General features: G+C 42.1%; 1 protein-coding gene across 1 annotated transcript in view; it reads right to left on the bottom strand.

Annotated features, from left to right (window-relative positions):
• Nucleotides 1-1,194: 1,194 nt before the first annotated feature.
• Nucleotides 1,195-26,733, bottom strand: part of FBXW8 (F-box and WD repeat domain containing 8) — a 70,158-nt gene continuing 44,619 nt past the window's right edge. Inside the window, exons 7-11 of the mRNA XM_090062468.1 lie at nucleotides 26,345-26,554; nucleotides 10,854-10,981; nucleotides 5,261-5,434; nucleotides 3,043-3,159; nucleotides 1,195-2,022 (exon numbers count right to left, since the gene is read on the bottom strand). Coding sequence (XP_089918594.1) covers nucleotides 1,878-2,022; nucleotides 3,043-3,159; nucleotides 5,261-5,434; nucleotides 10,854-10,981; nucleotides 26,345-26,554 — 774 coding nt within the window. The 3' untranslated portion in view covers nucleotides 1,195-1,877. The remainder of the gene's footprint in view (nucleotides 2,023-3,042; nucleotides 3,160-5,260; nucleotides 5,435-10,853; nucleotides 10,982-26,344; nucleotides 26,555-26,733) is intronic.

The raw sequence follows: 26,733 nt of genomic DNA, 5'->3' as shown, positions 1-26,733 counted from the left end.
AGTTGCCCTGAGGGAGCAAAGCAAAACTGAAAAGTGGCAAAGGGTGAGGTGCTGGGTCAGGTCAGGAAAAGGTAAAGAAGGGAGGGTGGCAGGTTACCCACTGCACACTACAGAGATCAGGGGAGGGAGGAGATCTGGCAGTGCTTGCATGGCCCTTTCAGAATATGGGCAGGGCCATTCTTGCTCAGTCAGTCATTTTTGCCACAACAAGGTATTCATTTAATAAGATTCTGCTACACTCCTGAGCCAGATTAGAGGCTCTGGTTGCTTTTTGCCCTTCACCAAGGAGAGGCAGGAAGGCCACTGGCAGACATGCATCACAGGCTTCTTGAAAATATACAGTGGGTTTTATTACATGGCCAGTTGCACTGACTGGGGTTTCCCCATCTTTTCCACTAATGCCATGAGTCACAGAAGAGAGAGAGTCATGGAAAACATCACAAGCCAAACACCATAAATAATTGTAAGTGATTTCACTCTCCAGGCAGAAGAGGGATGAACCCAAACTGGGCCTAATTCAGGAACTGGGAGACTGGCCTAAATGATGTTTATTATAGTCCAACAAGGAACCATTGCGTAAGCAGTTTTCCTGTATTTCCAAGGTCTCCCCTGTACAGAGGTGCCCCAATGTAACTGAAGTGCAATTTTAAACACTGCTCAGCTAAACCGTTGGAAATGGGTAGGCACTTTTAATCGATGGAAACCTGGTTAAGCTTCCAAGGTAACTGGTTTTAAACTGCTGAAAGCACATCCAGGCACGACTCGGGCACCTGCTTAGCCACACCAGTCTCAGTTACATGGGTGTGACTTCTGTGTTGAGACACAGCCCTGGTCCTACATTTTAATTCTCCAGAGTCTGATCCTGGCACTCTTCAGCATGACTCAATTTATGTCAACTTAAGCAAGGAGAAGATTCAGAACATACACGCTGCCCTGCTTGCAGCTGCTTTGTTGTACAAGTGGGATCACTCTCTGAATCTCTCCTTACTTCAGCGATGGGAAAGCTCATACAATCATAATTAGGGAATCACTCCAGAAAGGTTCCCAGGAAGTGGAGGACTATGGTTTATTTCCAAGATAGGAGAATAGTTTTTCATGTCAGTGCCCAGGATCAACTCTACCCTGAAGTCTTGAAGAATTCAAGTCCTTATGACAAAGCCATTTACACTACAGAACATTTAACCAACAGAGTGAGACTGTTTTAAAAAAAATGTATTTAAATATTTATTTTAAAAACAATTGAGGTTCATGACTCCCCTTAGTGTCCACATCTTCCAGCCAAACTACCCCCTCCACACAGCCCAGTGTGCCTTCTTCTGGGATGGGCTGCTGGATGTGCCCTGAGGCATTCATGGTAGTCAGAGCTGGCAGCTGGTCACACAGGGAAGAGATCCCAAGTGTATGCCTCACCAGCAGACCTTTCCTAGTTTTAGCTTTTAGTTCCTCTCAGAATGGCCGAACATCGGCAGGGGCTTGGGCTTCTCTGTGTGCTCCATGTCCTGTCTTCAACACAACAGTTTTCTTTCTCTTTACCACTCCAGGTTCTTGTTTCCCCACACCATGGTGCACTGTCTTCCCACATGCTGTGGAAATGGACTATTAGCCTGTCTCTCATTCATTCTTCAATCTGTGTCATCCATAGCAAAAGCTCCAAAAGCCATTCTGGGTTATTTGCATAGCAACATATTTTAATAATATGTTTTGGGGCATATTATTCAACTCCTGCATGTGTCTCCAGTTTTCAGCATGAGCCCAGCCCAATAAATATACCTTAAGTCAATGCAGTCCTCTGCAAATCACTCCCTGTGACTTCAATTATTCCTTTTCTGCTCCATGTGAACTGGACCACAGACCAAGAGGAACCATTCCAAGGTTACCTAAATGCTGTCATAAGGGACTGAAAGGCCAATGTTGTAGTTGTAACCAGTCGCTTCATCGTAGGAAGAGCGGCAGATAGGAAGGATGCTTTCTACTGCCAACTGGTCCACTGAGAATTCATACGCATAGATGATTCCACGATGCCTGTACAAAACACAACCAAGAAGGTCAATGCACCATTTTTATTTGCACTACAAGTGAAATCACAAGTTTTTACCAATATCCAACACTAGCAAGAAGGTATGGCTTGTTGTATAAGATCAGCTTTCAAGGCTGGTATCCTGCTTCCAAGCAACAATCAAAACCTGATGCTTCAGAAAGCAAATATCATTCCTAAGGTAATAGCTCCAATACAAATGTAGACATTTGTGCAGTATTGTATGGAAGCAAATTCTTTCCTGACTCTTGTAGGGCTCTATGTAGAGCCTCAAGATGAACTTTGATTTACTGTTACCTGCTCTAAATGTTCTAATATAATTCAGGAGCCAAGAACATGAGTACACTATAGCTTGGTACAGTACAAGCTATGTTAACTGGCAGTTTACTAACTGGAATACTCTATTAAATGGAATTTCCAATATCCCCCAATACAAATCCTCACTTTAGCAACGGGAATCTTTGTCAAGTCTACCCGGCATGCGCATCAAGTATTTCTGTTGTTTATTCTGTGTGGGGTGGGGCAGGACAGCGCTGGGCTCTTCCTGGTGGGGGTGACTGCAGCGCACTCCTATCTTCCTTGATAGGTATAAATTTCAGATAACTGGAATTTTTAGACAACCAACACCCCCCATACCCCACTCATGCTGGATAACAAAGCTTTTACTGTACTTGGAAACCAGAATGGAAATAATAAAATGCAATGCAAATTCCAAAACCTGAGTTTGGGCTTTTTCCCCTTGGAGGAAGATGCCTTCAAGCAAGGCAAGGGGCTGCATTCTCTATACTACTTCAGGGGCACGTGTGTTCATCCGATGAAGAAGAAACAATCTTTTGAGTTTAGAGGGAAGAAGAGCAAACTGAAAGATTTATTTGTAATAGCTCTCAAATGCTGCACATGTATCTGATTACTGGATTACCCAGGTGTTTAACAGATTACATTTTCAGACTTTTAGACTTAGCAGTCAGGTGCAACAAATGTGGCCCTTCCAGAGCCAGCTAATTCACCTGCGGTGAGCTGTCAGGTCGTCATCCATGATGCTGGCACCTCGGGGGTTCTTCTCATCTGGGATGTTTGCTGTGATGAGACTGTGAGAGTTGAACCAAAGATACCGGACTGGGTGCCTGCAAATTAGACAGCATTACTGGGTGGGAGAATCCATTTACACATGAGACACCTGAGATCTAAGAGGAATGCAGAAATTACTACAGATACTATTAGATAACAATTCCCTAATACAGTGTTATATGTTTAAGTCAGAAGCTGAGAAACCTGACCCTCGCTACCTGTAGGCAATATCCCTGCATAAAACATAGTTTTAGCACCATCTAGTGGAGTCTAGTTCAAATGTAGAGGAAAGTGCCAGTCAACTGCAGGTGCCCTGGCAGTGCTGTGAAGCCACACCAAGAGAGTGCAGACTATGCTTCATTGGCTTTTCTAGGGTTATAGTAGCTCCCAAACACAAAGAGCAGAGCCTCTCAAAGCCAGCTGTGGCCATGATTCTTATTTCATGCCTCTTTGGTCATAATCATATGCTGTGAATCTGCTGGGTGGTATCATTGTAAATAGGTTAAATAACCACACCAGAACCCTTATATCTATTTTTCCCCATTAGTCAGGAGTCTTTCAATTCCCAGAGGAAAAAATGGCACATCAAACTGAGCCTGTTACACATCCTACCATCTCCCCTGCTTGTTTTCTTCTCCATCCCCTACATGGCTATTGACACCAAACAATCTTCTCCCTTCCTAGAAAGGCCCTCACTACTGTTCATCTGGATGATACTTTGAGGTTCATCCACACGTTAATAATTTTACTGTCACTAATTCTAATGACTCCAGCCATATCTTTTGATTCCTTCTCAATCCTTGTAGCTCAGCAGTTAGATGTCACCTTCCTTCCCTGACATCCTCAATAAAGTGTTGTGTCAGAAGGCAATCAATGCAACATTGTCCCTAATGCATCAACTGCATTACAAAGAGCACTGTAACTTTTGAGGTCAAAACAGAGGAAGAACATCTGCTATTAATCAATGGCCTGGCTTGAACTCTAGGGCTGTAAGTACCTTGCCTCGTGCACCTCAGCACTGTGGGGAGGAAGGAAATCAGGCTGCATCTCTTCATTTTATCAAGAAGTTTTGGTGGGGCAACTGTTCTGAGGCTGGCAAAAGGCAAAATCTTAAGGTTTATATGCAGGCAAAACTTAATGGCAGGGGAATTTTACCCATGGGAGGAAGTCATTCAGATTTGGCCCTTGTAACTAATGGTTCCTCTCCATTCCCAAGGATTGTTCAAGCAAACTGTGCTTGAGGTATAGACAACCATGGGAGTGTCAGTCTGCCAGAAGTATCATTTTTAGCTCTCTGATTTCACCTTTTTAACTGAATACATGAAGGTGCTATGGAGAGAGAGAGAAAGAGAGGTGGTGTGTGTGAAGGGGGAGTGAGCTGTGGAAGGAGTTTATATTATTTTATATATAAAGTCCTCTCTGTCTCATCCTAACCCAGGAACATGAGATGCTGCACAAACAGTCGGTGAAAACAACCAAAACAGACAAAACATCAGGCCAAAACTACCAAAAATTCAGGAGTGGCAAAATGAATTTAACAAAAGTTTAGACCAAGGGAAATTTTATCAGACTCTGACATTTTAAGAAAATTCCATCTCCCAGCACCAATACACATCTGCATACCCCGCCTTGCTGGCTACTAGCAGCAGATTGCAACACTGTCCTATGGAACGTATGCAGAGAAGGGAAGCGACAAGTTTCATGGCCATACCTCAGAGTAACGCAAAAAATAAACCATGAAATATAAACTGGATTTAAGAACAACTTTTTCTGCAGTAACTGAGCGGTAAAAGTAACTTACTGAGACAACCTTGGCATTTAAGAATAAATATTTTTAGCCTGTAAATGCCGTTTTAATTAAAGAGACATAAAAAACCCCACTTGAAAGTTGTGGTGCAGGTGCACATACATTACCCCCCACTACTCGCCCCCACACAGGTTAAGCCAGCTGGATCCCTCTCCAGACCAGATGATTACAGCCAGGCTGGCCAGTAGGTCCATGAAAGACAGCACAGATGGAATTGGTGCACTGTCATTGGAAACTTTAGGCATATGATGTTCAGGAACAAAGTGACAACTTGCCAATTCAGTCATTCCCACTGGCACCTGGATCTGAAAGTGCCATGGCAGTAAAACCCATCAAATAGACAAAGTTACCTGGCATGAATCTCCCATAGCTTGGCACCCATCCGCTGGTCCCACACACAGACTAGGCCCTCCTCTCCTCCGCTAACAATCTTCCAGTCGTCCATCTGTACCGCAGACACTCCTAAGTGGTGAGCATAGAGGGAGCACAAGGACTGGCTTTGGCGGAGGTCATACACCCTGACCCTGAACAAAAGGAAAGCAAGGAGACAGAGGGACAGCTGTTACTCTGGCCTGTGTATCCTAAAGTTCAAGCACTCTTTGGTTTTGTTAGCACAGAATGTGTCAGCAACACTGCACCTGCAAAATCCAGACTTCTCATAAAGAAGAGCTTGCAATTCACAGGCAAAACCAGAAACCCAGTAAAGTTAGCAGTTTAAAACCATCAGCTATTTCTATTACCCTATTTGTTCCATATAGTTTCATACTATATCTGTTTTCCTTAAGAGATTTCAAGAGTCTAGACCAGTGGAAACCAAACTTTTTTAGCAGGGATGCCACAAATTAGCCCTACCTTCCCTGGCTGCCACTCTGATCATCTTCTGCCTAATCTCCTGCTCTGTCTTTTGCTTTCTGCTGTATCTGTTGTTACGCTGCCTGTCCCCTGCCTGATCCACAACATACCACACACACAGGCTGCCCATGCCACTTGTGCCACAGGTTGGCCACCCCTAGTCCATACTATGGAGGGCTCCCTTTGGCTTTTTTCTGTCAAACACTGGAGTACATTAAATTGTGTACCTTCATTCTCAACTGCTAGGACACAGACACAGCTGATAATGAAGATCTGCCCCATTAGGATTAGTAACAAGCACGGTTTGCCTTCTACAGAGATGTTTCAGAAAGTAACGTTAATTTTGAAATAAAACCATTTTGTGTGTAATAAGTGGAAAACAACACAGCAGCAATGAACACTCATGTCAGCAATATTGAACTCATTGAAGACTATGCAGAGTAAGGAAAAGTGTACACAGAATGGATTTACTTCAAAATTGCTGTTACTTTCTGAGACACCCTTGTAAGTCCCCAGCAAAGATGAGTTTGTGAGCTAGCTGGGGTCATATAAAGCCACAGCAAACAGCTGCGTGGGAGAGCAAAGGTGTGCTACTTTTTTCAAAGGGAAGCACTTCTCAGACCAGCTGCGCAGGACTGTGGCTGTGCTCCAGCTGACTGAAGAAGCTGTGCCTTTTGATAAAAGCTGCAGCAAGCAGCCTTTTTTTTTTTTTCAAATGAGTGACTCATTTTTAATTTGGCAGCCCACTGTGAATTAAACAGGTTGTGAACCACCTGGATACAAATGATCCAGGCTCTACTCTATTAACGCCATTCAATGGATTCCCATTTGAAGCTAGAAAACCTGCTAATTCTTGCTTGGCAATCCTTTCGCCCTTTCCAGACAGGCTACTAAAGAGAACCCCAGTATATGAACTTATCTTCCATGCTGTGTTTAAAATCTCCCCATTTCACTGTCATTGTACCAGTTTGGATCCTTAAAGAAGACTGATGGAACCTGTTTCAGCTCTTTAAAAGCCCTACTGTGCCACTGGATTTTGCCATGTTTTGTAGAATCGGTCTCGTTTCTGTTTCTTGATTATTTAAAAAAGCAGACGGAATTAGCTTCCAGTACTATTACACGTTAATTGAAAAAACTCTCTAACTTTAAGGAACTGAGCTTCTCTGCACATGCTATGAAAAGCGAATGTTAAAGTTAGATAAAAGAACTATTTCTTTATCTTTGCATCATGAACACAGAGAGTCATATGAGGTTATTGCTAAGGCACCTGTCTCTTTACTAGCTAAGCATTACCCATAAAAAAAAGGTAAAACACAATATGCTTTTCAAAGACAAGGGACCAAGCATTACACCATTTAAGAGAAAAAAAAAAAAATCAAAGGATGAACATGTTACCACACACAGGAATCAACCATTAACAGTGAAATGGCCATCACCCTCAGCTCATCAGAGATCAAAATCAGAACGTTCAAAAAACAGCTCAGACTTTCAACTGCTGGATCAATCAGCCAAAATGTTCAGTATTTTCTGTCTAAGACATCTGTGGCTATACTTCTATAAAGGTTGCATTTCTATCTGCATTAGTGGAAAGGTTCTTGCATTTTTGCCTCCAGGTTTTGCCTTCACTGCAATCTTAACAATATCCTGCTGGGCAATGACTGCAAGTTTATTTATGATATGGGTAATTTTCAACTTTTACTTTCTACTTGCAACATATTGATTCTGATCTCTGCCATACGGTTCTTACAAATGTGTACATTCACTAATTTCAGTAAAGCTGCTCCTAATTTAGGCTAAGGAGCAGCTCTTAATTTCAGAATCAGGCTCATTAGGTTCCACTTCTTTACCAGTACACTGAAGATGAAGCTTCAATTCATGTAAACTTTAGTGCTTTTGAAAAGAGCTACTTTTCTTATTTCTATGTTTAATAAAGATCCTGTCCTGAATTGGGACCAAAATAAAAATGGTAATGACCATAGCATCCAAGTGGGTGAGGAAGCAAAAGAATGAGATCAAACCTACTGAAGAGCAAATAGCCAGTTAGACGGAGAAACCTCTATAAAGTCTCATTTTGAGATAAAGAACTGAGTTTGCCAGATGTTTAGTCACTTGTTTGTAGACACTGACAGGGCATGCGTCTGTGTGGAGGTAAGGATTACCTTGCACCAATTCAAATCAGTCTCTGAGCTCACCTAAATACAAATCTACATTGCTGCCTGAAATCTAACAGTAGCAAGTTAAAATCCAGCAGAGAGGGATCACCTTTAACACATATATTTTAAGATCAAAGTGATAAAATATAGTATATGAGGGAACACAAAGCCCAAGTAATAAGCATTCTGATGTAAAATACTTAAAATTTTAGAGGAAGACCCTCTGGGCATGAAGAATAGCAAGAATGGAAGAATCAAGCAGACATAAGCTCACAAAGAAAAAAGATTTTCCAAGGCTTTAAGTGTATTATGTTCACTGTTCATGGTTTGATCCCAGTGCTGTTTCCAGGAAGCCCCCCTTTCCATGCTCTAATCAAAACTGCACCAGAGGAGTCTGCAAATAACTCTATTCTGACAATTGAAACAAAAGAAGACAGAACTGTCCAGAGACTCCAACAGAGCAGAATCCATCTGATAGGCAGGAAAACATGCTGGAACAGAAAGGGGAGCACACTCTGTGCAGTTCTGTAACAACGCCTACTAATAACTTACCAGAACAGTTACAGGATGAAAAACAACTAGCTTTCCCCTACTCGAGCAGTGAGACGGCATCAGGCAAGCCTTAGAACTGTGTATCGGGTAAGGAAAGAGTATCTCTGAAGTGCTCTCGCTCCTAGCACTCTTCCTCTTTGCCCATAAATGCCCTGTATGATAATTGAGGTTTCTACTATTTAGCAAGCACAGTTGGAAGTGAAGCTCAGACTGCTTCCTGGTTGTCTCCCTAGCAAGGGCCCAGCTTTCAGGCACATCTCCATCACGACACCCTTGGAAGATTCGAAAGAACACGTGGATTGTTTGGATTTGTTTAGAAAAGAAAAGACAGTATCGTAAACCTGATGTGAGGCTCTAACTAATCCCAGCCTGCTGTGTCTCTCCATTTCTTCTGCCACAGCTGGGCTCAGTGGGAACACCTCAGATCTATAGGAGTTCAAAGGACTCAGAAGCAAGGTGTTCTCTGTGACCAGGCCTTTGGCTCTGATATTTGACTGCTCCATTGTAAGTCTGGTCAGGTCTAGGGGAAAAGTAAAACTCATCCTCTCATGCAAAGCTTTCCAGCAGTGGCAGGAGCTGGATTCCAGTGATATTCATTTTTCCAATGCCATAAGCTTTTTAAGGTTCCTTCAAGGAACAAAAGACAGCTGCTGTGTAGCGAGTCCTCATTCTTATGATGCCACTGGGTACTTTTTAATTGATGTGAATTAAGTGCTCTCAGTCATCATTAACTACATCACCAAGATTTCAGGATCGACTTAAAAAAAATGTTTTGTGGAATGTACCAAAAACTTACTCCTTTTCTCAAGGGATTGCTTTTATTTTTTTAATCAGATGTATCAAACAGAAGACTGTACCAGATAACAAAGGTCAAATTTGAAGCTCAACAATCCTGAGTACATCCCAAACTAACTCCAGTACTACGTTCCCCTGTTTATGCCATCTAAACCCATTAAAGGGAATATATACTATTATACCATTTATATAGTGAACCTATACCATTTATACAGTGATATAGTTGTCCCGCTGAAACCCCTCCTGCTGCTAATGCCCTTAAAGTAATTGCTAGTGAGGAATTCAACTTTGATTTAAACTACAGAAGATCTCCTATTTAAGTGAGCAACCACTGATGCCTGTTTTCCAGTTAACAGAGCTGTAAAGTCATAGCTCCAAATTCTTGTCAATAAAATGTAAAAGATTTTTGTGTTTATAACTGGAGAAGACAGTACATTAGGGAAAATCACTTTTAACTCCTTAAGTGAACATGGGGATTACATTTACCTGTGCTCCTTCTGTCCCCTGCTCATTCTGGCATAACAACATGCAAGAGAATACAGGTGGGTACACTGAGATCCACAGGATCTTTGGAAAATATCTTATCTGCTTTACTAAGAGAAAAATCCCCCAGGATTCAGTTACATGCATCAAACTTCAGAGATTTATTGCTTTTTCTTTGCTGACAAAGTCTGTGGTTTGCTTACACTACCTATTCACTAGAAAGGAAAAAAATGTTTGACAAAATAATCATTTTTGCAAGCTGCTACACTGGCGGGACAGAGGTCTGGGATTTGGCAATGGAAAGGATCCGCCTCACAATCTGATACCCACCACAGAACCAGACCACCACCTGCAGTCTGATGCCCAGCACTGAGGGGAGGAGGGAAGGAGTGGGGAGCCATTAGACACTGGCCCCTCGCCATCCCACATCTCTTTGGTACACTGGATCAGACCTTGCAGATAACTAGCCAAAAAAAGAAAACCTAAAAATTGGACTCAAAGGGTCTTTTTAAGCACTTTAATCCTTTCACACCGACTGTTCCCAGCGCGTCCGTTTCTGGCACTGGATATCGAGCAGGGAAAATCCAACTCCCCAAGCCAAAGAGTTAAAGAGAAGGCTGCTAATCAGCTAAATAGAAGCTGGAATCTGTTCATATGAAAGTCTCTTTTTTGTCACCTGAGGGACACCGCAGTGTTCCGAAATACACTCTTGACATCATTTGGCAGACGGGCTATTCTCATCCTACATGATTCATCCCTTAGGTTATTTTTTTAATATCAGAAAGTGAGCTTTTAAATGCCAAACTAATTTTGCGGGTGGTGGTGGGGAAGTGGAAAATATTCCAAGTGGTCTCGCTGGGCTGTACACCAACTGTGTCCACCAAATGGCTTAAAAAGAAAGTCTTCCCATGGTGCTTTCAGAAACAAAGCAAAACAGCAGCCACATCCAACTATTACCTAATACTTTGTTCTTGAAGTTCACACTGGCTGGGCTTGACATTTTAGGAGAGAACCAAAATTCTAACAAGTCCAGCTGTAGGACAGCAGGTAATCAGAGAGGAAGATGACCCCAGTGTTAGATAACGCTGCTGCTCCTAGTTGTACATACCTCCTATCTTTGTTGCCAGTGATAAGCATGTATGGAGGGCTATCCTGGAGGTTGACACATGTGAAATCACCCAAGGAGCTGCCTAGCTGTGTTACACACTGACCCGTTTCCAGGTTGTAGAGAAGTATCTGGCAGAAAAAAAACAAAAAACCTACATGTCAGGTAAAATATAGCAGGCCACACCAAGTACATTTTAGTGTAGTATAAACCAAAACATGATTGTCATGGGCCAGATTTTATTAAAGAGATGGTTTGCAAACCCACCTCTCCACCTTCTGGGATGTAATCAGGATACAGGTACATCACTACGGAAGAGAACACTAGTAGAACACATTCTGGAGTAACACAAAACCAGACTAACATTATAAGAAGTTGTTAAGAATCAGGGATGTGTAGCCTAAACATTAGCTCTGGACTGCCAATACAGGAGGGCACAAACCTTGGCAGGTCAAAGGAAGTGAAATTGGTTTTGTTTTGGTCAATTCTTTGAAGTGATCAGATTTTATATTTTACTTGTAATAGTACTGGAAGCTAATTCTACCTGTTTTCTAAAAACAATGAAGAAACAGAAAAGAGAAAGATTCTACAAAAGATGGCAAAAGAGAAAAATAGAGAATATAATTGAATGCATACATCTAGTCATAATAGACACCACACAAAACCCCTTTATAGTCAGCTAGACAGACTACCATATCATTCAACTTAAACCACAATTCTTTCCAGAAGAAAATGTACCTACTGTTACTACAAGTAATATCCAAGTTCACTGCAAAAAGACTACATATTTTCCTACTTGTTTACTTGCGTTTGAGAGCACAGTATGCTATTTCATTGTTTCTTCTGCATAGACAATTTCATCTCTCATTTAGGGAAAGAGTAGTTCTAAGGAAAGCAACATGTGATTGTCAAACCGTACAAATCAGCAAGTGGGCTCAGTAGCAGCCAAGGTACTTGAACTTACATTTAGGTCATTTTGGGAAACTGTTGTCCCTTTAGATCAATCAATCAATCAATAAATACAATCTCTGCCAATCCAATATTAAGGTTAGACAGTTAAAATGTCAAGGAAAAAAAGAGGCAAGGTTTCTATGGGAACATTAACATAACCATCCTGCATGCATGGTCTTTTCAACTTCCATTTTTCTGGTTTTGTGTGTAAATTAATAAATGTTACAGTATGACTTTTCAGCAGCACAAAAAATATACACTGTGAGAAAGTCACATTTGGATCATTGTAGGAACCTTCATATTTGCATCATATAGCTTTTACATTTTAACAGTACATCATTGCTTTGTTGACAGCTTTTTAAAGAAAAATTCAAAGGAAAGAAAAGCATTATCTGTGCTTAACATAAATTAGAATTTTGCTGGCTGATTAGCTTTGAAGTTGAAACCTTACCAAAGTAAGGTGGATTAACCATCTAATTTTGTCTCCAGTTTTGCGAAAGGTCAAATTAACCTACCTTGAACAACCCTTTTGTGATGACTGTCTCTTAGCAACAGAAAGTTTTTTGTGTTTTTTTTTAAAATAATGAACATTTAGAGAATTTGAGGAACGCAGCAAAATTTGAGACCTTACAATAACAACTGCCATTTCTCCTTATCTTAAGGCTAGGAAAGTAGTGTGTCTAGGAAGGGTTGGTTGGGCATCAACCTTTTCTTTTAAGCACTTGTTTCCATCACCACAGGATCAAAATACAACTCAACTTACTTCTGGAGAAAGAGAAAAATAAATCTTCCAAAACAAGATGAATGAGAGGCCAGGAAAAGGTGCTTATAAACTGCATAACAACACTGTCCATAAAGAAGCAGTATACGTTTCAGGCAGGGGCAGATTCAGGATTTGGTAACGGGGAGTGCTGCAGGGGAGGGGTGGCTGCACCCCCTGCTCCCCGCCTCCTCCCCCTACCCACCCACCAGTGCAGGCAGTCCATGCTGCAGGAGGCCTGGGCTTTTTTTAAAGTCCTCAAAGCAGGTAAGCACCCCCATCCACCCCTCTCCTGCCACTGCTGCTTTCCTGGAGGTGGGGGAAGTTTCAGAGCCACTCCTGCCTGGTCCAGCCAGGCTGTGAGGACTAGGCTTAGCTGGGACAGCCACACTCACAGTGGCAGCAGCAATCAGGAGTGGGCTTCCTCACCCTGCCCAGTCCCCGCAGGAGCGGGCACCAGGAAGTGGCACCCCTGGCCATGGCCACTGCTGCTGTTGCTGCCCTAGGGGAGCTCAGTCTCCATGCAGCACAGCTGGAGAGGGCAAGAACAACGCTGAAGATTCCCTCACCCAGGACCAGGGACCACGGGAAAAGCAACAGCAGGAGGGGATGGGAGGAAGGAGAGGAGAGAGGACATTCCTCTAAGCAGGGAGGATAAGCGAGGGGGGATTATTACCTGCTTTGGGGACTATTTCAAAATCCCCAGAGGCTCCAGCAGCATGGTCCAGTTGAAAAGGGGGGTACAGCTACACCACCGCAACTTCTCTGGATCTGCCCCTGATCTGAGGCAACCATTTCAATCCTGTGCATTTATAACTCGCCAGTGAAACGCAGACTTTTCTGAGATGCAACACAGCCAGCATACAACACAACACTGGAAAAAATGCTGTTTTAGCCAAAACACTGTGTTAAATTACTTTTTATTGTGAAAGTACAGAGGAAACCAAGGCATGTGTTTTGCAGGCAACCCCTTTCTTTTGAAAGATTTCACATGAAAGACAAAAACAAATGCTGCTGAATATCGTTTATGTCTGAGGAGGATTTGTGGCAGAGTTGGCCAGCTAAGACTCCAACCTAATTCTAGGAATCAAGACCCTCCCTTTCTAACTTAATGCTTAGCTCCTGTGAGGCAGGGCCTCTTGTTGCTCCCATGAAACTCCCCTGGGGCTGATATTTAGAAGTATTTGTTGACTATTAATTCAACAAATAGACCTTGGCTCCAATTCACCTTTTAAACATGTAACTGGGAAATGATTTGTAAAATTTGCTTCATTATGAACAGGGAAGTCCCCACTGAAAATTTGCTGCTACCAATTTTATAATCTGTTTCTTAGCAATTCCTGAATACAATTATTTTTCACACTCCTTGCAGTGTCATTTCGAAAAATAGCTTTGCCAGTATTTTAACTGGGCAAACATGCTTTTTATTTTTTTAATTTATGCTTGCAAAGTTTATAGATGATTGAACCTTTTAATCTTTCTGTTTGTATAAATATCTTACACAAAGCAAAGGTTCTGGTCCACTGGACCTTCCAAGCTCATGGTACTAATGAGGACACAAATGGACACGTTCCGTGTCTCCTTTCACTCTTTCCTCACATTGTTTCCCCTACCCTTTTTTCTGTGTTTTGTGTTAGGCATCTGTTTTTCTGACCTAAAGCCCTCTATTATGAAAAAACGTTCATTACTGTTTTCAGTATATAGTTACATCATCCTTTAACTGCTCAGATCAAATTTCAATTGAAATCTTGCCATCCCCAAAAATCCCAAATATTTGATATAAACCTATTTGTTACTTTTTTTTCCCTGGCCCTTTAGTTGTCCATAAGTTTCAGCTAAAAAAACCATATTTTGTTGCATGCAACATGCCCCATATCCACACCACTTCGTTTTTGAAAGGCAGGATAAAGATGCTTATCTTGCTGGGATCCTATGACCCCAGCTGACTTCCTGCCCTTTGGGCGGGGGGCTGGACTTGATGATCTTCCGAGGTCCCTTCCAGCCCTAATGTCTATGAAATCTATGAAAAAGAAGATATTTTGTTACAGTAAGTAACAGAGTAGCAGCAGACAGGGAGCCCAGGTCACTCCTTGTTCTAGTCCCTGTGGATCCTATGCAGACCTAGCTTTGCTTTTGCTTGGTAGATGCTTAAGTGGTAGAAACTGCTGTTACCATATTTCTTTGCTTATAATGCACATGCCAATTTCCAGCAGCTGTCTTTTGGGGACAGAAAGTTGTGTGTTGTATGTGAGAAAATGTGGTAACTCTATGCCTGACTGTTAAAACCTTAAAAATAGTGGGCTTATAACTGCAGTGATGACAGAATTTTGAAGTTACTGTAACACATCTGCCGAGCTCTCTGTAATACCCACCAGATAACAAGGATTTTTTTCTTTCAAAGGCCAAGGATAATGAATGAAAAACCTGGTCATTTGGGAGCTGAAATAAGGGCCCATGTGTTAAAGGGGAAATAAAGTATAAGGTCTTTAGGAGGTTTATAATCTTATAATGCACGTAGCAAAGGGATTACCCTTCTGAAGACATTTATAATCCTATAATGGACACATAAGACTAGTGACCTAATAGGTACAGAACCAAGAATTTCGGGGTGTGAACTGGGGTACTTTAGGGTAACGTGTAACAAGGTAATCGCTTCTCACAACAGGAATTTTGGTGCAGAAGGAGGGAAAGGAACTATTTAAATATTGCATAAATTTATCACGGACTAAAACACAAATCACAAAATCTTTACCTGCTAACATCTGTCAAATGAAAAAGCCTAAGTTATTGGACAAGAGTCAAGTGATCTCCTAGAATGTTTAATAATTCAATAAGCCAGAAATATCCAACGAGTACCTTTACCATTACGTTTAGTTAAAGACCACAGAGATTAGAAAACACATTATCTATCTCAGAGGCGGTTCTTTCCATGTTACAAGTCCCTTAACGACCTTTACCATCTCCCCCTCGCTCTCTCTCTCTCTCTTTTAATAAGGCTGAGCAAATGGGACTTCATTTTATCTGATTGCCACAGACTAGTGATATTAATTATTCATGCTCATACTCTCCCTTTTGTTAAGACAATGCATTAGACTAATTTCCCTCTTTATTACATGAGTTGGGTGAGTCTCAACCTGTGGCCACTGTTCTCAGATGAGATGTACTGAGAAATAGGTTGGCAGATGTATTAGAAGAGGGAGTGGGTAGAGAATGGAAAACCTACTCTAGTTTAGGAAACTTTACATCAATGGGTGTTTGGAAATGTTTTAAAATTCAGTTCTAGTACTTCATAAAGAGCAACAAATTAATGAACAAAGAATTACCACAGTCAGACCAGGTTGGCCTGTGAGCTATGTTAGATCTTATGCTTTGGTACTATCAAACATGGCATAAGGAATCTAAAATATATTCAAGAAAGAGCAAGCTACTGAAGGAACTAGCATTCATGGACCTCTCCCATGTACATCCAACGCCCCAGCATGTAGCTAAGGATACTACTCTGCTGCTGGAGATGCCTGTTTTGGATGCAACATAAAACAAGTCCCCAAACACTTGTTATCAAAGAGCCTGTAGTACTTTTTACAAGAGCAGGGGTGTGTGCCCCAGTGTCCTGGCTAAATGCCAAATTTAGGCAACTGCTTTGTGAAATAGCTAGAGTCCCTCTGTAGGGAGTCATGTTTTTCCTTATTGCCCTAAGTTGTTGTGTTTTGTTGCTAGTTAAAATACTGCTTTCCACCCTAAGGGGTGCCTTCCTTCTAATGCTGGCCAAAGCAATGCTTACATGCATTAGTTCAGTTTGTTTTGAATAACATATGCTACATAAAGTACTATTGTTGTTATAATTACTAATGAAAAGGTATAGTATTAACCAAGCATTGAAACATAAGCCCTCTTTCTAACATGCAGGATACACAGAGAGATACTTCTCTAGAGTGGCTTGTTTCTCTGGAATCTCTCAACTTTTTGCCCACTCGAATCAACATACATAATAAAGCCTCTTAACTCTGACAGGAACTTCTAAAGAGACACAGAACCTCACTCCATTTTACCACTGAGAAACTGAGGACCAGATTAAAATTATGGCTCGCCCAAAGCCACATAAAGAATTAGCAACTGGGCTGGGAACAGAACTTGCATCTTATACTTAGTTTAGTGGTTTATCTCCTGGATAATGCTGCCACCCTAACTAGAGAAAACACTGTTTTGAATACATCCATGTTCTGCCAGCAATGAAGAGGTTCATGAAATTTGAAATCAGTCTTGGTTTCCCTAAATAAAAGGACAGAATTCACAAGGATATTTTCTACCCATAAGTCAAAAGCATTTGATTTACCTGCCATATAAAGCAACGGCATGACTATTTCACATGTTTGAATCAGATTTCATCATAAGACTAAGCTTAACGCTTAGTGTTACATGACTACAAGTTTGGATTTTTGTTTCTGTGAAGGATGGGGAAAAAAATAGAAAAAATTTACAAGCCTTGGGGGCATAATTTATCTGCGTAAACGTATCAAATTGTTTTAGTGGATACTGTAAATATAGCACATAGCACAGCAACATAGGAAATTTGACTATTAACAAATGCGAGGTCAGCGTATTGATACTTGTACATGGAGATAAGTGTACTGGCTCCATAAATTTAAAGATGAGCTAAGATTTAAATGGAGCAGATGAAAGAGACAGACAGACAATGGTGGGGGGGGAGAGAGAGTAAAAAAAAAAAGAGTAAATCATACACAAAATAGCCAGTAAAAAAATAAAAAAGCAGTTAATATACATGAATAATGGATGTTTGATTTAAAAGCAGTTTACTCCAATATGATGTAATTTTTGACAATCAGCCAGAGAGACTATTTTGCTAGTCCTTGCCAGATATAAGTCATTGTGTAGAACTGGTAGCACAATGGTGTCTGTGAGCATGTGGAAAATTGACTTTCATGCTATCCCAAAGGTGACTGTAGGCTGGCAAACAAAAACTTCCCTTTCAGGTATGCTTAGCTGTGTTAGACAACTCTTAAGTGGTACTCAAAGAGCCAGTACAGAGAATTGTAACAGTATTATTTTGATTCTGTCCTAATATTCTGCAATATGAGAGCATGGCAAGAGTAAAGTATCTTCCAATGGTGCTCTTAACCTACTCCTTTTCACACCTCTGCCTGCTATATAAATTACCTAGAGATACACAGTTGATTTTTCAAGTTTTTGTTAGAACAGAATCATAGCAAGAGACTTAAAGCTGGTAGCATGAAGGAGAGCCAGGCATTGTGCAGGCAGGCAGTGCACAAACTACAGCAATACAACTCTGCCAATGCACCTGCAACCCCTGCTGTTCCAGTACTGGACCCTTCCTGAGCAGGGACTGCCAATCGTCCAGGATTGTGCCAAACTTGATGGTTTTGTGATGTGGACAGATGTCTGCTAGGGATTGGAATGAGGTCACCATACTCATTTGACTTGTGGCTTAAGACTGATGGAAAAGTTCAGGTATCCACAGATCAGGTGATATTGTATTTACCAACTAAACCATTTACTCCAGGAAAAAGCCCACACTTCCTTCACCTAAACACTGAGTAGGTAAAATGAAGGCAAGACAGACCTCCAGAGTAGAATAGATTATTTGTCTGTTTCTGTAGATAACCCTGTTACATATTCACAACACATCGTAAACAGCTACATTTTCAAAACCTGAGATACTTGTCTAAGCACTTGTGCCAAATTTCAGTAATGTGCATCAGTGTGTGAATATCAAAGAGAAGCTTGTCATTTTTCATTAAGAAGCATAAGTAAGCATATTTTAATAAGATTTTTAAAGTTTCAAAAATGAATGGCTCTTCAATCTAGTATATTCTGAGTTTTTGGTAGAACATTATGAAGGTAGATTTGATTACTGATGGGCAAGAAAGTGGTTAGTTACTGAACTTTATGTGTTTAATTGTATGAATTAGAAAGTTAAAAGGTTCAGAAGGCATATCGCAAAAAAGAAGGAGCGAGAACTATACATGGAAATCAATCCTACATAATTTAAACGCACAAAAAAACTGGTATATTGTTATAGTGCCTTTCATCTCCCAAGGGCCTCTAACACTCTACAGCAGTGATTCTCCACCAAGAAGCTGCAAGATCCTTTCACGGGTACTGCAGGGTGGCACACAATGTTAGCACTGTTAGATCCATAAACAAAATTCACAAGATGAGAACAGATTTCAAAAGGAAATCCATAATATTAAAAACATTCTCACCTGTTGTGGTTTTTTTGAGTACTCTGAAATAGACAAATTGCGCTATTATTTTGCTATAGTCCAAAAAGGAGTTAAAACTAAGCTGGCATTTTCTGAGAGGTGCCTTGAGGCTAAAAATGTTGAGAACCACTGCTCTTAAGCTCAGACGGATTCACTTACACAATCTCAACCTCCAACTGCTATGGCCAACTATGCCCAAGCACCAATTTATTCACCTCCAAATGCAACCATTTTGGGCACATCTACACATGTGCTTTACTGTGCATTAGACTAATTTAACGCACAGTAAAGCACCACCATCTACATACGCACAATTACTGCACAGTAGATTAATGTAAAGTGCTGTTTGCTAGTACTGACAAATATAGACACCTGAATGTACATGTAAAAACTGATCTGGGAGCAAATTGCTTCTGGTCAGCCCAGGCAGCCAGGGGCCACAACTGCTGTTTGGCTTAGGGGGAGGGCAGCTCTGAGCTCCAGGGGGTGGGGAGGTGAGTTGGCCCTGGCTCCAGGGGCAGCTTCTGCCCTACTCCCTGGAGATCATGGCTAGCCCGGAGCTCTGTGCTGCTCAGAGCTACTCCCAGAGCCAGGGCCAGCTCCCCTGCTGCCCCGCAAAGCCTAGGCCTGACCTCCTGTGCACCCTGGCAGCCCAAGCCTAACCCCCCAGGCTGCGGCTGGGGCTCCCCTGGCTGCTGCAGGGGAGCAGAGGAGGGCAGGAGAAGCCCTGGACTAGGCTGTTTCTGTTGGGCTCAAGGTGCTCCCGACCCTGGCGCATGTGTAGGTGCATGCTTGAGTGCAGTTTAATGCACATTAGTTGTACATGTAGATGCACCCTATCAAAGTGAAAAAATAGCAGCTATTTAACAACGCATAACCACAGAGAAAGGTAGTAAAGAAATGGTCTGTATCTAAATGAAACTATAAAGTTACACAAAGAAATCAGGTAGTTGGTGTCAAAAATGAATACACAGAGGTTAAACCAGGAACTTTATTAAGTGGGCTGGCAGACTTCAGAACACCACTAACAATGATGTTACTGAAAAGGAACTAAAATTGAGTATTAAAAAAATATCCATTTTAGGAAAACATTAATTTTAAAGGTGACAAACATGTTGCACACACTTTGGTTTTTTTTGTTATAGCTTTTATACGGAATTACGGTTTTTATGTATACAGGGTTTTATGATGACAAAGATTTCCCTTTAAAAAATTAGAACTTCAGAAAGTCTCCACTCTAGAAGACTCCATGACAGCCAGACACCTAAAAAAGTTATGACACCAGAAGAGACACCGCAGGCTGATCAATTAAGAGAGGAATTGAATTTATCTAAATGAAAATTAAGCATTTTTGTTAAGTCAGTGAAAGGCAAAAGCACACACAGGACAGATGAGACCCAAGGTGGTTCTCTAGTACAGGGCTGTCCAACTTCTAGGTATCCTGGAGCTGTATACTCTGCAGGCTGCACCAGCAAGGGCTACAAACAACACTAGTGCAGGCCAAGGGACCCCTGGGCTGCACACTGCACAGGTGTCTCCCTGCTGCATCTCATGCATGGATGGTCCCGTCTTACCCACAGATTCCCCCTCTGCACCATATCCATGTCACATGGGTGCCCCAGGCTGCAGGTCCCCATTGCACTGAGGGTTGTGTCATGCTGCTCCACCCCTTTCACTTCCAGAAAGTGAAAGCCAGAGGGCGTAGGGAGAGCCCAGACATCCTGCCTGCCACTGCAGCTGGAGCAATGGGGAGCAACTGCTGGATGGGAGTTTGGGGCTGCAAATTAATCCCCCAAGGGCCACATGCAGCCCAGATGGCTGCCAGCTGACCAGAGCTGCTCTAGTAAAATCAAAGATGAGATTTGACTTGAAGTTTTAAAAGAAAAATCCCATGTGGTTCACTTTGAAATGTTAAAGTTGTATTCCGTTAATGCAAACAAAGGAAGTCCTATATTTCGCAATGCCACTCATGCTGGGTAGGTCTACGTTAGAAACTGAGCCATGTGAGGTCTTTATTGGAGGTTAAACACAGTAGCAGGAAAACAACACTAAACTATAGCTGAGAGATAGGAATGATGCTGGACATAGAGCCATAGAGAAGTATGTCTGGAAGGGACCTCCAGACGTTGTAGTCCAAACCCCACAAAGCACAACTCAATCACCAGCCTAGGTCAGGTGAAAGAGTAAAGTTGTACTGTAAAATACACTAGCATCATAGGCTGGACCTAGATGTGCAGGCACATGTGGTCTGTGGCACCGCAAACCTCTTTGGAGCACCAAAAACTGCACATGTGCATGTTAAACCATGCCCTGCACTGCTAATCTGCAGGACAGGGGTAGAAATATTGCTACTGGGATTCCCTGTTTGCAAAAAAAGAAACCCGAGAAAAAAAGTGATGCAAAGTATGCCAAAGTGCTGTCTGCTGGGATAAACATGCTGAGGCATGTGCAGCCCCAGTCTCGAGGAATCCTGTGCCCCAGCCAGCTGCAGAGCTATTGGCTGGGGTGCTGGGTGCCTCAAGACAGAGGAGCAGGCAGTCCTGGGCTGGGGAAAGGCTGGCTGGGGCACAGGGTGCCTCAGCATTGCGGCTCCACAGTGCATGGAGATAGGGGAGCAGGCAGTCCTGGGCTGCTTGTTCCCCATCTCCACATGTTGTCTGGGGCACAGGGTGCCTCAGCTTGGGGACTGCCTTCCAGCTAGCTCCACGCTGAGGCACCCTGTACCCTAGCCAGCCCCCTTCTCCCGCCCCGCAGCACATGGAGCAGCAGGACAATGTGTTCTGCTGTGAACTGCATGAGCAGGGGTGTGCACTGCAGCACAAAGTAGCAGCACAAATATGTGCCACTACTATCTGTGCTGCTGCAAGCACACACCCTTGCTCATGTGGATGCAGCCAAGCTATCCAATCTGAGGAGTGCTATTCAAATATCCTCTTTCCAACCAACCTTTCCCCCTAAAACTCCTCACAGAATTATCTTTAAATATCTTATGATCATGCAGGGGCCAAAACCCAAAACAGAACAACACACACCACTACTCCTTTGCCATTACATCAGCTAATATAAAGACAGAGATACAGGATGGCAGGAGCACCTACACAACGTGTGTTTGAAATGTATCCACAAATGAGGAAATGCCATCTTTTCTCACATATGACATACCCCTGACTATAATATGCATCTTGTTTTTGAAAGGCAAAATGAAGAAAAAATGTTTCCAGAGTTTGTATACAGCAGGAACAAAGCCTAATCTTTAGCTGACTCATCCTACCTTTCCTGCCTAAAAAACCCTTATTTGAGGCTAAAGGTTCACTTCCATGGGTGGATTTATTCAGAACCAAAGAGCTGTGAAGTAGTAGGAGGAACCAGGACACACAAGCAGACAACAAAATTGCCCTAGGAAAGGTTAGCTTGATTAGTGGAACTTCGCAACCATCAAAAAGAAGAGACCATCATTAACACCTCTGGAGTGAAGAACAATAGGAGATTAAGTCAAGTGACTTCCTCAGCTGCCTGAACAGTAATGCAACAGCTGCTGCACTGTGTAGCAGAAATCAAAGCAAGGTGCTTATATGCTGGTCAGAAAATCAGTTTCCCCATTTAATACATACACTCCAATTTTGGGGTGAAAATGTATCTTGTATTTGAGAAAATACAATAATTCAAGAAGGTTCTCCACTTAGTACCACAAAGACTCCCACAAAGGTCATTTTCTTTCCCAGAATCTTGTTCTGTAGTTGTAAAAGCATCCATTTTGCTCAACAGGTTGATTGTCCCAATGCTAAGAAACTATCATAGAATTTTTTTTCCAGAGTTCAAATCTTGGTGGCTTGCAAAGTAAAATGAATTTAGTGTTCCCAGCACAATTCCTAAAGAGTTTATATCCAAGTACAAGCTACTACTCAGGAAAAAGCCATCTGATCTGATACACCACGCATTTCAGTCAACACAGACATTTACTGGAAGAACTGGGTATACAGAGGCAGGGCTGGATTAGCCAAGGTGCTGCAGGTCCGGATCGAAGCATAAGAGCCCAGGCAGAGTATGCTTTCTGAGTTAATAGTCCTTCCTTCTATGCATTTTAGAAATTCACTTTTTAATGTGTCCTCTCCTATGCATCACAAACCCAGAGTCATTCCTAATTTATATCCATTGACGTCAATGGAGTTACATAAAGGATGAATCCAACACCTTTTGCTTAATACCATTATCCAACGTTATGAATTTTATTGACTGTGAGGCACACTGACAGTGTCCAGGTATTTAATGTCCACACCAAAAAAATACCAGGCAGTTAAAAGGATCATGTAATAATAATAATAATAATAATAACAATATTAATAACAACAACAACTAACATGCTACATATAATACAGAGCTCAAACAAAACGGGATGCAGCTTTTATACTAAAATGAGGCAGCTGTTAGCAAAAAGGGTGGGAATTCACCACTGATACGTTCCTGAGATCGAAGGCTCTTCTAAAGACAGACTGTCAACTTGTAACTGGAGTAATCAACCAATGCAAAGTCCCTTCACGTCTGTGTGGGGGGAATAATTATCATAATAGACATTAGTAATTAATTTCCGGCGTGATGTCAGCTGGTGTAGCAATGCCAAGCAAGCGTCCTTGTCAAACACACCCCAGCCGTCTGGACTACTTCAGTCACATCTCCCTGATTAGGATGCGCACTGATGCATTGCTTAATACAATCTGCCATTAAATGCCAAATACTTCAGAACTAAATTAGGAAATATGTCCAACTCTACAGAATGATGCTAGGGGCTCTAAGTAGATTTCTCTATTCCTTTATGAGGCACAAAGGCGAAAGCCGATGTAATGGTCTTGAATGAGGCAATTCTATTATCTAACCTCCCACCTCTGTGAGAAAAAAATTGGATTAGGATGACAAAGGAATTAATAATACAGTATGGCTTCACAGCATCTCTCACCCCTAAAGGTATTTATGAAGGTTTCAGTGCTTTGTGTGTGAAAGGGAATTTTAAGGGGAGATTAGAAGCAGCTGGACAGTTTCACTTCCAGCATGGAGCTAATTAAAAAGAAAGCTTCCTCATTCTATTCAGTTTTCAAACAGGGAAAAAAAACAGTTAAAATGCACTAGTAACCACTGGCTACAGCTCCCTTTCTCATGTTTCTGCTTGCTTCCCCTCAGAAGTTGTCCTTGTTCTCCTGTGCCATAGTAACTCACTATGAGCCCTGCACATAATCAGAAGTCAAAGGTCCTCCCAAGCCCAGCAGTCCACAGGGTGCTGACATGCCAATTTTTGTAGCCAATTGCATACATGGGAGTGATCTGACTGGCATTATATCCAACCACTTCTGAATTGGACTGAATGGCTACTGAATTTACTACTGAATCAATGGGCGTGTCTACACAAGAGATTTACTGGGGCCAGAGATGACCTGAGCAGGGTGCGGGGCCCCGCTCCTGGATGCGAGGAAGCCAGAGGCGGATTCGGCGGCAGGGGAGGTGGTAAGTGGCAGCGGACTGAGCGGCAGGGGGGAGACATGCTGAGAGGCCAGACATGAAGTTGGCGGCAGCGCGGAGTCACCACGCCACTCCGCCCTGGCTCTGCAGGGCCCCTTCAAAGCACGGGGCCTGGGGTGGTCACCCCATTTTGCATGCTCCAGAGATGGCCCTGACTGGGGCACTGACTAATTAGCTCTGCAGGAAACATCTCAGTGTCTCCATGCGCACTGACCTCCCAGGTCCCCTGCCAGCTGGGGCTGCTGTAACCCGCCTCAATGTGCTACAGTCTGGGTGCATGTGTAAACGGTTCAACCAGAAGCTTCTAGGTAGCAATAAACTCCAGAGCAATAAGCTCCAGAGTTTATTGCTGCACATTAATGGCACATGTAGATGTACCCAATGGGAAACAGCCGCTGGTATGAGACTAGAGTAGGGACTGAACTCTGGGGACTTAACAAAACCACCTTTGAGCATTGCCACAGTAAACAGAAGCAATGGGATGAAACTAAGAAGGAAAGTTAAAGAGAGAACAGGGGAGGGGGAAGAGGGATGCAAAGGGCCACACCAGAGGAAAAGTTTTTTGAGAGTAGATCTATTAGACTGTAAAACAGTCTCCAAAGAAGGTGATGGAAGGCTCTGTTGCACAAAACATTTAAAACAATACTAGGGAAAACACTAGCAGCTGTTATGGTAAAGAATAACCCCTGCACTGCAATAGACTGTGGGTTTTTTTGCCATCCTCTGTCGTAGGGGGCATGGCCCTCTACCTGGCATCCATTGAGCATATATTAACAACCTTTTACAGAAGCAGGATGTTAGCTGCTATGGTCCTAGGGTGTTATTTCTTGTGCCAGGGTTGACAGCAGTCTTACTAAGAGGTTCGTTAATGGATTTATATAGGATGGTTTGGATGATCCTACCTCAGGCAGAGGATTGGACTAGATGATCTATGGAGGTCCCTTCCAACCTTACTTCTCTACGATTCTATCAAAATGAAATTCTCTCTCTAACTTCTGCAACATGCGACTATAATTAACACAGACCAATTGGATGGTTCTAAAAAAGATGAGGATTAATAGAAACATTTAAACTAGCCAATATTTCATCTATCATTATTCATTTTTAGGGATAACTATTCAATGCGATAAATGAAGCAAATTTACACTACTCAGAGTTGCTTCAATCAGTGTACAGACACTATAAGGCATCTCTATACTGATTAACATGGTGGAATTACCACAGAAGGACTTGATTTTTTTCCTCTAACAAAAGCTTAAATTCTACAACAAAATATCTGAAATACTAAGTCCATACTGGTACAGAATTTCTATGAAGCATACTCCCAATGTCTCAATCTAGTCACCAGGACAAGAAAACACAACATGCTGTGCCATGGCAGATGACATGTCAACCTCAATGACAAATTTAAAATCTCTGTAAAGCCTTGGATTCACTGGAGTGCTGAACACTTGGTAGGTGCTTGACTACTTCTCAGTGGTTAGAGCTTGCCTGAGCTACCTTCCTTTTAAGCAAAAATGCAATACAGAATCTGCATTCCATCAAATCTGCTGATGAAGGAAGCAGAAAGTCTTATAAAAGGCTTCAGGCTTATGACAAACCTCTAGAGCAATAATCAGGCTTGGAAATAATGTAGTTCAAATACAGAACCAAAAAATAAGAGCATTCTTCAAGGACTGCACAAACAAGGTTTGACTTGTTGCTTAGCATACTTCAGATAGATTTATTTTAAAAAGAAAAGAGTTCCCCCTAGAGGACTGATGCTGTAGAAGGCACAGCTGTATCTATTCCAATCAACTGAGGAGAAGCAAACACAAGTTACTTACCAAAGCTCGTATGAGCCTTTTGACCAAGCTACTGAAGCATCAACAGTTCCCCAGTTCATGCCCAATGAAAAAAAAAGTTCATCTAAGCACCAAAGAATTATATTAAGAGACTGTACTCCCACTCAATCCATACAAAAGAAAAAACCCAGCAATGATGGGAAGCACTTAGATAGCTGCAAAGGAAAAAAAAACCCTATTTTTAATTACCTTGTTGGTCTCATTTAACAACCAGCCAAAGCCTTTGACTCCAAAGGCTGCCTCATTGGCAGACACATCGAGACACGTGACAGGCTGACCATACACCGAATGAAGAATTTTTCCTGGCTGTTCTGCTTTCAGGAGATAGACGACATCTTCAGCAGCTGCTACAGTCACTGGACTCCCAATAACACCTGGAACCAGCTGGAGGAAGTTGACCTATAACAGCACAGACATTTTTATTTTTCAGATGCATGTAGGCTGAGAATCTCTTTACCTACCAGCACCAGGATGCAGCATGGCCACAGGCTAAGTAAGGCTCTTTAACCCAAGTGTTAATACACAGTACTATAGGTAGAAACTGTATTAAACCATCTCACTTTGGAATCAAGTTTCAA

The sequence above is a fragment of the Crocodylus siamensis genome, chromosome 9 (genome assembly GCF_052110815.1).
Source record: "Crocodylus siamensis isolate JL-2025a chromosome 9, ASM5211081v1, whole genome shotgun sequence".
In the NCBI taxonomy this organism is placed as follows: Eukaryota; Metazoa; Chordata; order Crocodylia; family Crocodylidae; genus Crocodylus; species Crocodylus siamensis.
Note: the sequence above shows the minus strand (reverse complement) of the source record. Positions and strands in the feature narration are given on the sequence as shown.